General features: G+C 43.7%; 1 protein-coding gene across 2 annotated transcripts in view; it reads left to right on the forward strand.

Annotated features, from left to right (window-relative positions):
• LOC139532421 (cell adhesion molecule CEACAM5-like) overlaps positions 1–13583 on the forward strand; it is a 56997-nt gene that overhangs the window by 12943 nt on the left and 30471 nt on the right. For both annotated transcript variants that reach the window (XM_071329975.1, XM_071329976.1), the window contains exons 4-5: positions 4649–4933; positions 5062–5334. In XM_071329975.1, the coding sequence (XP_071186076.1) occupies positions 4649–4933; positions 5062–5334 (558 nt within the window). The remainder of the gene's footprint in view (positions 1–4648; positions 4934–5061; positions 5335–13583) is intronic.

Genomic DNA, 13583 nt, shown 5'->3' on the forward strand with positions numbered 1-13583 from the left:
TTGAGACCAAGGGATTGACAGCATGGATTGACAGCATGGCCAATGTAAATTAAATGCAATTTAATTATTTAAAAATCATACAATGTGATTTTCTGGATTTTTGTTTTAGATTCCGTCTCTCACAGTTGAAGTGTACCTATGATAAAAATTACAGACCTCTATATGCTTTGTAAGTAGGAAAACCTGTAAAATCGGCAGTGTATCAAATACTTGTTCTCCTCACTGTATATTCTGGGACTGAGTAGCAGACAGTTTAATTTGGGCACGGTTTTCATCCAAAATTCCGAATGCTGCCCCCTACCCTAGTGAAGTTACACCCAGACTTGGACCACACACCCACTCCATTGAATAGCAGGCTAGTGATTGCTTTGTAACACTTGCAGTTAGCTGCTGATTCCTTCTAAACCACTCATTGTTGAATTTGCGATTATTGTAAAAAAAAGAAAAAAGAAATTGGATATATATATATTTTTCCCCCTTTTTCGTGGTATCCAATTGGTAGTAGTTACTGTCTTATCTCATCGCTGCAACTCTCGTACGGACTCGGGAGAGGCGAAAGTCGAGAGCCATGCGTCCTCCGAAACACAACCCAACCTAGCCACGCTGCTACTTGACACAGCGCACATCCAACCCGGAAGCCAGCCGCACCAATGTGTCGGAGGAAACACCGTACACCTAGCGACCTGGTCAGCGTGCACTGCACCCGGCCCGCCACAGGAGTTGCTAGTGCACGATGATACACGGATATCCCTGCCGGCCAAACCCTCCCTAACCCGGACGATGCTGGGCCAAATGTGCGCCGCCCCATGGGCCTCCCGGTCACGGCCGGCTGCGGCAGAGCCTGGGCTCGAACCCAGAATCTCTGGTGGCACAGCTAGCACTGCGATGCAGTTACTTAGACCACTGTGCCACCCGGGAGGCCCGAATTCGCAATTTCCAACTTGTTGGGTGATGTTTGTCCAATGGCCGATGAGCACCGACATGTTTTATGTATAATTTCTCTATCACACATATATATATATACACACACACACACACACACACACACACACACACACACACACACACACACACACACACACACACACACACACACAGTTGAAGTCGGAAGTTTACATACACCTTAGCCAAATACATTTAAACTCAGTTTTTCACAATTCCTGACATTTAATCCTAGTAAGAATTCCCCGTCTTAGGTCAGTTAGGATCACCACTTTATTTTAAGAATGTGAAATGTCAGAATAATATAGAGAATGATTTATTTCAGCTTTTATTTCTTTCATCACATTCCCAGTGGGTCAGAAGTTTAAATACACTCAATTAGTATTTACAGATGAACGTGGTACCTTCAGGCATTTGGAAATTGCTCCCAAGGATGAACCAGACTTGTGGAGGTCTACAATTTCTTTCTCAGGTCTTGGCTGTTTTCTTTTGATTTCCCCATGATTTCAAGCAAAGAGGCACTGCGTTTGAAGGTAGGCCTTGAAATACATCCACAGGTACACCTCCAATTGACTCAAATGATGTCAATTAGCCTATCAGAAGCTTCTAAAGTCATGACATTTTGTGGAATTTTCCAAGCTGTTCAAAGGCACAGTCAACTTAGTGTATGTAAACTTCTGACCCACTGGAATTGTGATACAGTGAATTGTAAGTGAAATAATCTGTCTGTAAACAGTTGATGGAAAAATTACTTGTGTCATGCACAAAGTAGATGTCCTAACCGACTTGCCATAACTATAGTTTGTTAACAAGAAATTTGTGGAGTGGTTGAAAAACAAGTTTTAATGACTCCAACCTAAGTGTATCTGCTCAAAAAAATAAAGGGAACACTTAAACAACACAATGTAACTCCAAGTCAATCACACTTCTGTGAAATCAAACTGTCCACTTAGGAAGCAACACTGATTGACAATAAATTTCACATGCTGTTGGGCAAATGGAATAGACAAAAGGTGGAAATTATAGGCAATTAGCAAGACATCCCCCAATAAAGGAATGGTTCTGCAGGTGGTGACCACAGACCACTTCTCAGTTCCTATGCTTCCTGGCTGATGTTTTGGTCACTTTTGAATGCTGGCGGTGCTTTCACTCTAGTGGTAGCATGAGACGTGGTCTACAACCCACACAAGTGGCTCAGGTGGTGCAGTTCATCCAGGATGGCACATCAATGCGAGCTGTGGCAAAAAGGTTTGCTGTGTCTGTCAGCGTAGTGTCCAGAGCATGGAGGCGCTACCAGGAGACAGGCCAGTACATCAGGAGACGTGGAGGAGGCCGTAGGAGGGCAACAACCTAGCAGCAGGACCGCTACCTCCGCCTTTGTGCAAGGAGGTGCACTGCCAGAGCCCTGCAAAATGACCTCCAGCAGGCCACAAATGTGCATGTGTCAGCATATGGTCTCACAAGGGGTCTGAGGATCTCATCTCGGTACCTAATGGCAGTCAGGCTACCTCTGGCGAGCACATGGACGGCTGTGCGGCTCCACAAAGAAATGCCACCCCACACCATGACTGACCCACCGCCAAACCGGTAATGCTGGAGGATGTTGCAGGCAGCAGAATGTTCTCCACGGCGTCTCCAGACTCTGTCACGTCTGTCACATGTGCTCATGTGCTCAGTGTGAACCTGCTTTCATCTGTGAAGAGCACAGGGCGCCAGTGGCGAATTTGCCAATCTTGGTGTTCTCTGGCAAATGCCAAACGTCCTGCACGGTGTTGGGCTGTAAGCACAACCCCCACCTGTGGACGTCGGGCCCTCATACCACCCTCATGGAGTCTGTTTCTGACCGTTTGAGCAGACACATGCACATTTGTGGCCTGCTGGAGGTCATTTTGCAGGGCTCTGGCAGTGCTCCTCCTTGCACAAAGGCGGAGGTAGCGGTCCTGCTGCTGGGTTGTTGCCCTCCTACGGCCTCCTCCACGTCTCCTGATGTACTGCCCTGTCTCCTGGTAGCGCCTCCATGCTCTGGACACTCTGGACACGCTGACAGACACAGCAAACCTTCTTGCCACAGCTCGCATTGATGTGCCATCCTGGATGAGCTGCACTACCTGAGCCACTTGTGTGGGTTGTAGACTCCGTCTCATGCTACCACTAGAGTGAAAGTACCGCCAGCATTCAAAAGTGACCAAAACATCAGCCAGGAAGCATAGGAACTGAGAAGTGGTCTGTGGTCACCACCTGCAGAACCACTCCTTTATTGGGGGTGTCTTGCTAATTGCCTATAATTTCCACCTTTTGTCTATTCCATTTGCACAACAGCATGTGAAATTTATTGTCAATCAGTGTTGTTTCCTAAGTGGACAGTTTGATTTCACAGAAGTGTGATTGACTTGGAGTTACATTGTGTTGTTTAAGTGTTCCCTTTATTTTTTTGAGCAGTGTGTGTATATATATGACAGGGATTGAAAAGGATTTGCCAGTAGGTAGTCGACGTGATTCATGATGATGACTGCTTGTCTATCTTGTTCGCTAAGATTTTGAAAGTATGATGTTGACATTATCAGTCCAATCAAAGCTGCGGTAGATATAATGTGATTTGATGTCATTTTATCTGTGTCCAATGACCTTGAGTTTTCTTGGATAGGCACATCTAATGTAACTCTATAGCAGCACACAAGGGGGATTGAATTTTCGAGCACTCCCCATAGATTTTGCGGTGACGTAGTGTCCCCATGAGTGACAGAACACTGAGCAAATCATGGCGCAACTAGAGAACATTACCAACACCTACGCTCCGTATTTTCCGCTGGCTGCCCAACCACCACAGAAAGCATTGAGCTAGGCTGAAACACCTGTATTCTGGAACTGCCTTACTCAAGAAAGCAAAAAAGAAACCATGTTTTTATCCGGCTTTATTAACTCATTGATTTCTATATATTTTTTTTACATTGTTTGCGAACGGATGTGACACATATTCATGCCAAAATAACATGCAAAACAAGCAACAACAACAAATAATTTATATATATATATATATATACATTTTATTTTAGCTGAACAGGAGGGGCTCAAAAAAGGTAGGGCTCTACCCCACCTGCCATGAATGATGGGTCGCCACTGATAACACAGCAGTCTATGTAACACCGCAGTCTATGTAACTTAGCAGTTCGTGACAAATCTTCAGTAGAGTTGAAAATGCGATGGAAACCCATTTAAATGTGTATTTTTCATTTGGTGCATAGGAATTTAACAGAAAGTAATTTTTATGTGGACTATGTCATCACGCACAGCCTTTTATCTGAAAAAAGGCATTCTGATGGAAACATCTCTCTGGTGGGAAATTGTGCGTATTGTTACATGCAGATTTTTAAATATTTGTATGAAAATCAGTCATAAATTGGATGGAAACCTAGCTAGTGATATAATAGTGAACAGGGTGTAGACAAATACTTTAATCTGTGGTGTAGTCTAGATAAATTTCTGCTCCAGTGGTGGTGGTGAGGGGGGACATACTAGTCAACGTGGCCAGACTACATAGACCAGATACACCCAGCAAGCAGAATTCTAGACATAAACAGTAAAGGTTGATAATAATGTATCTTTCAATGCCAATAGGGTTAGGACTACATATTTATACCCTAACCATACTGTATTACCCTGGATACATTGATACTCTGATACATGTATGAAATGTCTGCTTTTCCAGATCTTTATCATCAAGTGGAAGGTGAGCTGGTGTTGACACCGGACAAATCCACAGTGCCTGACTCCATCATAAGCATCCTATGGAAACATGGGAAGGAAAAGGTGGCAGAGTGGGACAAGGATTTTGGTGGTCTGGACATCTATGGTGCCTTCAAAGAGCGTACAACCCTGGACCAGAATACTGGAGAGCTGAGAATCAGTGGATTGATGGAAACAGACAGTGGAGTTTATTCTGTGGAGTTCAACAGCAAACTACTTGACAAGACATATAAAGTATCTGTTATCAGTAAGTGTTTCTGTGCGTGTGTGCATATATATGTGTATGTTTGTGCGTGGTCATGTAGAAACAGCTTGTTGTGTAGTGCCTCACAAGCATTTCCCCAAATTATTCCTGTTTCTTTCCTCTATTTACAGAGGCAGTCCCCAAACCCACAATCACTTCTTCCTGTAACGCCAACAAAACCTCCTGCACTCTGACCTGTGAAGGCGACACCACTGATGCTGAACCCATCACCTACAGCTGGAAAGTGGGAGAGGGGGCGTGGGAGGTCATAGGAAAACAGCTGATTGTCTCTAAGAGCGACACTGGCAAATCAACCAATGGTTACAAGTACATCTGCAAGCTGAAGAACACTGTTAGTGTGGAAGGGGAAGTCAGTGAGCCAGTTGGAGAGGTGTTTGTCTCAGGTGAGTGGACACTAGTCAGGTGAGTAGTGATGGCAGGTAGCCTAGTGGTTAGAGCATTGGACTAGTAACCGAAGGTTGCAAGATTGAATCACTGAGATGACAAGGTAAAAAAAAGAATCTGTCGTTCTGCCCCTAAACAAACACTGTTCCTAGGCCGTCATTGAAAATAATAATTTTTTCTTAACTGACTTGCTTAGTTAAATAAAACAGTCTTATGTATTGATGTGTTAGTAACACTGCTAGTGTTGTAGGACATTTTGAATGTTGCACTGTTGAATTCATTTTACATTTCTTTCAACATTGTCACGCCATCTCCCGCTCTCCCTCTCTGGCGATCGAGGGCGCCAGACTGCCTATCTTTACGCACACCTGTCCCCTTCGTTACGCTCACCTGCACCTCACTGGACCCACCTGAACTCCATCATTATTTGATTGCCTCCACTTTATCAGTCTGTGTCCTCTGTGTTCCCTGTGTCTGCATTGATGTTCATTTGTCCCCTGTCCAGACGCTGGTCCTGTTTCATGTCTGTCATTTATTAAATGTTCTCCCTGTACCTGCTTCCTGTCTCCAGCGTCGGTCCTTACAAACATATCAACACAAAAATGTATATATTTTTGTTTTCAGAGCCTTCCACAGTTGGTGTTGTTGGCGGTGTTGTCCGTGGTTTACTTGTCATGTTACGCCCCTGAAAAAGGGGAGAAATTATCACGAGAGTGGTACGGTATTGTTTACTCATTGAAACTTTTAGTGCAATGAGAAAAAGACCGCGATTTCTCTGGAAACTTGAGTGGAGACCAGAGCAATCGATCTCAGGCTCATAGATTAAGAGCATTTAGTAGATCACAGATTAGCACTTTTACCCACGACAAATTAAAGCGATCAACATAACGTTTACACATTCCTCTCACAATTCGTACCCTTTGTACGCTTGATGGATTTTAACACAATTATATAAATGTTATCAATCTCTATCAGCTAATACTGAATGCATGATCTTCTTAACCTGAGATGTTTTAAGATCCTCACATACTATGAACTTACTAATACTTTTTAATGCATAACAAGCTATGAGTATTTCCTTTAACCTGTCACACTCACAGCGCTTCCTATCACCATAATAGGTAAGGACATCACATCTATAGTAACAAAGTACATCACAATCACATAGAAACGGGTTAAAGGTGTACATGTACATATTTCTGAATCACAGATTGACATAACAGCAGCAACAACAGTGAGCTATACCCCCTGAAGGGGATACCTGTTCTACCTGTATTTACAGTACTGTTCAGGCTACTGTTACAGTCAAGACAAGGGGTTAGATGCACCACCTGCTGTAGGTCAGTCTTCATAATGAGTCACAGGGAGGCACCAAATAGGATCCCGCACAGTATGGATTAGTCTAATCTGAATTAATCAGCAAAAAGGATGGTAATTACTTTGTGGTAACCTAAAAATATGTTTAGTTTACAATGGATATTAGATGTGAAATCTCTGGCTAGGTTATTTTACCTTTGTCATAGGCTACACCCATCCTGTTTTTTTCAATTGAGTGGCTCAACAGGCAAGTTTACTTTCACTTTAACAGAAAGCTCATGTCTGCATGTAGGCTGAAGACAGACACAAACAACATACTACACAGCTGTTTGTTACAAACAAAAATATTTCAAAGAAAAGGCTCACAGTGCCTCTGAAGACGATATGGGTGATGAAACTACGGAAAGCCATTCATTTTCAATGGCAGAGAAGCGAAGTGTGCGGGGTACTGTTGGGCGATGCTAGCATGGGCGAGGGTCGTGAACAGGGTGGGACAAAAGTTGGGGAAAGCTCAACTTTATGCAAATACTTCCCGCCATCGAAGCACACTTGAAGTACATCACAACACAAGTCAATAAAACATCATGTTAGAAAACTGCTAATAATAAGTCATGGGTAGAATCTGAATTGTTTGCTCTTAGCTTCCTCTGTCCTTGATTCCTTCTCAAATCAAATTTTATTTGTCACAAACACATGGTTAGCAGATGTTATTGTAGTGAAATGATTACCCTTTTTTTTTTAACTAGGCAAGTCAGTTAAGAACAAATTCTTATTTTCAATGACAGCCTAGGAACAGTGGGTTAACTGCCTTGTTCAGGGGCAGAACGACAGATTTTTACCTTATCTCAGGGATTCGATCTTGCAACCTTTCAGTTACAAGTCCAACGCTCTAACCACTAGGCTACCAGCCGTCCCTGCTAGTTCTGATAGTGCAGTAATATCTAATAAGTAATCTAGCAATTCCATAACAACTACCTAATACATACAAATCTAAGTAAAGGGATGGAATCGAATATATACATATAAATATATGGATGAGCAATGACCGAGCGGCATAGGCAAGATGCCATAGATGGTATAAAATACAGTATATATAATATATGGGATGGGTAATGCAAGATATGTAAGCATTATTAAAGTGACTAGTGATCCATTTATTAAAGTGACCAATGATTTCAAGTCTGTGTAGGCAGCAGCCTCTCTGTGTTAGTGATGGCTGTTTAACAGTCTGATGGCCTTGAGATAGAAGCTGTTTTTCAGTCTCTCGGTCCCCGCTTTGATGCACCTGTACTGATCTCGCCTTCTGGATGGTAGCAGGGTGAACAGGGTGTGGCTCAGGTGGTTGTTGTCCTTGATGATATTTTTGGCCTTCCTATGACATCGGGTGCTGTAGGTGTCCTGGAGGGCAGGTACTTTGCCCCCGGTGATGCGTTGTGCAGACCTCACTACCCTCTGGAGAGCCTTACGGTTGTGGGCGGAGCAGTTGCCACACCAGGCGGTGATGCAGCCCAACAGGATGCTCTCAATTGTGCATCTGTAAAAGTGTGTGAGGGTTTTAGGTGACAAGCCACATTTCTTCAGCCTTCTTCACCACACTGTCTGTGTGGGTGGACCATTTCAGTTTGTCCGTGATCTGTACGCCAAGGAACTTATCTTTCCACCTTCTCCACTGCTGTCCCGTCGATATGGATGGGGGGTGCTCCCTTTGCTGTTTTCTGAAGTCCACGACCATCTCCTTTGTTTTGTTGACTGAGTGACAGGTTGTTTTCCTGACACCATACTCCGAGTGCCCTCACCTCCGCCCTATAGGCCGTCTCGTCGTTGTTGGTGATCAAGCCTACTACTGTTGTCGTCTGCAAACTTGATGATTTAGTTGGAGGCGTGCTTGGCCACGCAGTCGTGGGTGAACAGGGAGTACAGGAGGGGGCTGAGCACACACCCTTATGGAGCCCCAGTGTTGAGGATCAGCAAAGTGGGGATGTTGTTTCCTAACTTCACCACCTGGGGGCGGCCGTCAGGAAGTCCAGGACCCAATTGCACAGGTTGATGTTGAGACCAAGGGATTGACAGCATGGATTGACAGCATGGCCAATGTAAATTAAATGCAATTTAATTATTTAAAAATCATACAATGTGATTTTCTGGATTTTTGTTTTAGATTCCGTCTCTCACAGTTGAAGTGTACCTATGATAAAAATTACAGACCTCTATATGCTTTGTAAGTAGGAAAACCTGCAAAATCGACAGTGTATCAAATACTTGTTCTCCTCACTGTATATTCTGGGACTGAGTAGCAGACAGTTTAATTTGGGCACGGTTTTCATCCAAAATTCCGAATGCTGCCCCTTACCCTAGTGAAGTTACACACAGACTTGGACCACACACCCACTCCATTGAATAGCAGGCTAGTGATTGCTTTGTAACACTTGCAGTTAGCTGCTGATTCCTTCCAAACCACTCATTGTTGAATTTGCGATTATTGTAAAAAAAAAGAAAAAAGAAATTGGATATTTTTTTTTTTTTCCCTTTTTCGTGGTATCCAATTGGTGGAGTTACTGTCTTATCTCATCGCTGCAACTCTCGTACGGACTCGGGAGAGGCGAAAGTCGAGAGCCATGCGTCCTCCGAAACACAACCCAACCTAGCCACGCTGCTTCTTGACACAGCGCACATCCAACCCGGAAGCCAGCCGCACCAATGTGTCGGAGGAAACACCGTACACCTAGCGACCTGGTTAGCGTGCACTGCACCCGGCCCGCCACAGGAGTTGCTAGTGCACGATGATAGTAGGATATCCCTGCTGGCCAAACCCTCCCTAACCCGGACGATGCTGGGCCAAATGTGCGCCGCTCCAAGGGCCTCCCGGTCACGGCCGGCTGCGGCAGAGCCTGGGCTCGAACCCAGAATCTCAAGTTGGAAATTGCGAATTCGGGCCTCCCGGGTGGCACAGTGGTCTAAGTAACTGCATCGCAGTGCTAACTGTGCCACCCGGGAGGCCCGAATTCGCGATTTCCAACTTGTTGGGTAATGTTTGTCCAATGGTCGATGAGCACCGACATGTTTTATGTATAATTTCTCTATCACACACATATACATATATATACACACACACACACACACACACACAGTTGAAGTCGGAAGTTTACATACACCTTAGCCAAATACATTTAAACTCAGTTTTTCACAATTCCTGACATTTAATCCTAGTAAATATTCCCTGTCTTAAGTCAGTTTTAAGAATGTGAAATGTCAGAATAATATAGAGAATGATTTATTTCAGCTTTTATTTATTTCATCACATTCCCAGTGGGTCAGAAGTTTACATACACTCAATTAGTATTTGGTAGCATTGTCTTTAAATTGTTTAACTTGGGTCAAACGTTTCGGGTAGCCTTCCACAAGCTTCCCACAATAAGTTGGGTGAATTTTGGCCCATTCCTCCTGACAAAGCTGGTGTAACTGAGTCAGGTTTGTAGGCCTCCTTGCTCGCAAATGCTTTTTCAGTTCTGCCAACACATTTTCTATAGGATTGAGATCAGGGCTTTGTGATGGCCACTCCAATACCTTGACTTTTTTGTCCTTAAGCCATTTTGCCACAACTTTGGAAGTATGCTTGGGGTCATTGTCCATTTGGAAGACCCATTTGCGACCAAGCTTTAACTTCCTGACTGATGTCTTGAGATGTTGCTTCAATATATCCACACAATTTTCCTTCCTCATGATCCCATCTTTTTTGTGAAGTGCACCAGCAGCAAAGCACTCCCACAACATGATGCTGCCACCCCCCGTGCTTCACGGTTGGGATGGTGTTCTTCAGCTTGCAAGCCTCCCCCTTTTTCCTCCAAACAATACGATGGTCATTATGGCCAAACAGTTCTACCAGACCAGAGGACATTTCTCCAAAAAGTACGATCTTTGTTCCCATATGCAGTTGCAAATCGTAGTCTGGCTTTTTCATGGCGGTATTGGAGCAGTGGCTTCTTCCTTGCTGAGCGGCCTTTCAGGTTATGTTGATATAGGACTCGTTTTACTGTGGATATAGATACTTTTGTACCTGTTTCCTCCAGCATCTTCACAAGGTCCTTTGCTGTTGTTCTGGGATTGGTTTGCACTTTTCACACCAAAGTACGTTCATCTCTAGGAGACAGAACGCGTCTCCATCCTGAACGGTATGACGGCTGCGTGGTCCCATTTTGTTTGTACTTGCGTACTTTTGTTTGTACAGATGAACGTGGTACCTTCAGGCATTTGGAAATTGCTCCCAAGGATGAACCAGACTTGTGGAGGTCTGCAATTTTTTCTGAGGTCTTGGCTGTTTTCTTTTGATTTTCCCATGATGTCAAGCAAAGAAGCACTGAGTTTGAAGGTAGGCCTTGAAATACATCCACAGGTACACCTCCAATTGACTCAAATGATGTCAATTAGCCTATCAGAAGCTTCTAAAGTCATGACATTTTGTGGAATTTTCCAAGTTGTTCAAAGGCACAGTCAACTTAGTGTATGTAAACTTCTGACCCACTGGAATTGTGATACAGTGAATTGTAAGTGAAATAATCTGTCTGTAAACAGTTGATGGTAAAATTACTTGTGTCATGCACAAAGTAGATGTCCTAACCGACTTGCCATAACTATAGTTTGTTAACAAGACATTTGTGGAGTGGTTGAAAAACAAGTTTTAATGACTCCAACCTAAGTGTATGCAAACTTCCAACTTCAACTGTATATACAGTGGGGCAAAAAAGTATTTAGTCAGCCACCAATTGTGCAAGTTCTCCCACTTACAAAGATGAGAGAGGCCTGTAATTTTCATCATAGGTACACTTCAACTATGACAGACAAAATGAGGAAAAAAAATCCAGAAAATCACATTGTAGGATTTTTAATGAATTTATTTGCAAATTATGGTGGAAAATAAGTATTTGGTCAATAACAAAAGTTTATCTCAATACTTTGTTAAATACCCTTTGTTGGCAATGACAGAGGTCAAACGTTTTCTGTAAGTCTTCACAAGGTTTTAACACACTGTTGCTGGTATTTTGGCCCATTCCTCCATGCAGATCTCCTCTAGAGCAGTGATGTTTTGGGGCTGTTGCTGGGCAACACGGACTTTCAACTCCCTCCAAAGATTTTCTATGGGGTTGAGATCTGGAGACTGGCTAGGCCACTCCAGGACCTTGAAATGCTTCTTACGAAGCCACTCCTTCGTTGCCCGGGCGGTGTGTTTGGGATCATTGTCATGCTGAAAGACCCAGCAACGTTTCATCTTCAATGCCCTTGCTGATGGAAGGAGGTTTTCACTCAAAATCTCACGATACATGGCCCCATTCATTCTTTCCTTTACACGGATCAGTCGTCCTGGTCCCTTTGCAGAAAAACAGCCCCAAAGCATGATGTTTCCACCCCCATGCTTCACAGTAGGTATGGTGTTCTTTGGATGCAACTCAGCATTCTTTGTCCTCCAAACACGACGAGTTGAGTTTTTACCAAAAAGTTATATTTTGGTTTCATCTGACCATATGACATTCTCCCAATCTTCTTCTGGATCATCCAAATGCTCTCTAGCAAACTTCAGACGGGCCTGGACATGTACTGGCTTAAGCAGGGGGACACGTCTGGCACTGCAGGATTTGAGTCCCTGGCGGCATAGTGTGTTACTGATGGTAGGCTTTGTTACTTTGGTCCCAGCTCTCTGCAGGTCATTCACTAGGTCCCCCCGTGTGGTTCTGGGATTTTTGCTCACCGTTCTTGTGATCATTTTGACCCCACGGGGTGAGATCTTGCATGGAGCCCCAGATCGAGGGAGATTATCAGTGTTCTTGTATGTCTTCCATTTCCTAATAATTGCTCCCACAGTTGATTTCTTCAAACCAAGCAGCTTACCTATTGCAGATTCAGTCTTCCCAGCCTGGTGCAGGTCTACAATTTTGTTTCTGGTGTCCTTTGACAGCTCTTTGGTCTTGGCCATAGTGGAGTTTGGAGTGTGACTGTTTGAGGTTGTGGACAGGTGTCTTTTGTACTGATAACAAGTTCAAACAGGTGCCATTAATACAGGTAATGAGTGGAGGACAGAGGAGCCTCTTAAAGAAGAAGTTACAGGTCTGTGAGAGCCAGAAATCTTGCTTGTTTGTAGGTGACAAATACTTATTTTCCACCATAAATTCATAAAAATCATACAATGTGATTTTCTGATTTTTTTTTCTCATTTTGTCTGTCATAGTTGAAGTGTACCTATGATGAAAATTACAGGCCTCTCTCATCTTTTTAAGTGGGAGAACTTGCACAATTGGTGGCTGACTAAATACTTTTTTGCCCCACTGTGTATATATATATATATATATATACACTGCTCAAAAAAATAAAGGGAACACTAAAATAACACATCCTAGATCTGAATGAATGAACTATTCTTATTAAATACTTTTTTCTTTACATAGTTGAATGTGCTGACAACAAAATCACACAAAAATTATCAATGGAAATCAAATTTATCAACCCATGGAGGTCTGGATTTGGAGTCACACTCAAAATTAAAGTGGAAAACCACACTACAGGCTGATCCAACGTTGATGTAATGTCCTTAAAACAAGTCAAAATGAGGCTCAGTAGTGTGTGTGGCCTCCACGTGCCTGTATGACCTCCCTACAATGCCTGGGCATGCTCCTGATGAGGTGGCGGATGGTCTCCTGAGGGATCTCCTCCCAGACCTGCACTAAAGCATCCGTCAACTCCTGGACAGTCTGTGGTGCAACGTGGCGTTGGTGGATGGAGCGAGACATGATGTCCCAGATGTGCTCAATTGGATTCAGGTCTGGGGAACGGGCGGGCCAGTCCATAGCATCAATGCCTTCCTCTTGCAGGAACTGCTGACACACTCCAGCTACATGAGGTCTAGCATTGTCTTGCATTAGGAGGAACCCAGGGCCAACCGCAC

The sequence above is a fragment of the Salvelinus alpinus genome, chromosome 10 (assembly GCF_045679555.1).
Source record: "Salvelinus alpinus chromosome 10, SLU_Salpinus.1, whole genome shotgun sequence".
Taxonomy (NCBI): domain Eukaryota; kingdom Metazoa; phylum Chordata; class Actinopteri; order Salmoniformes; family Salmonidae; genus Salvelinus; species Salvelinus alpinus.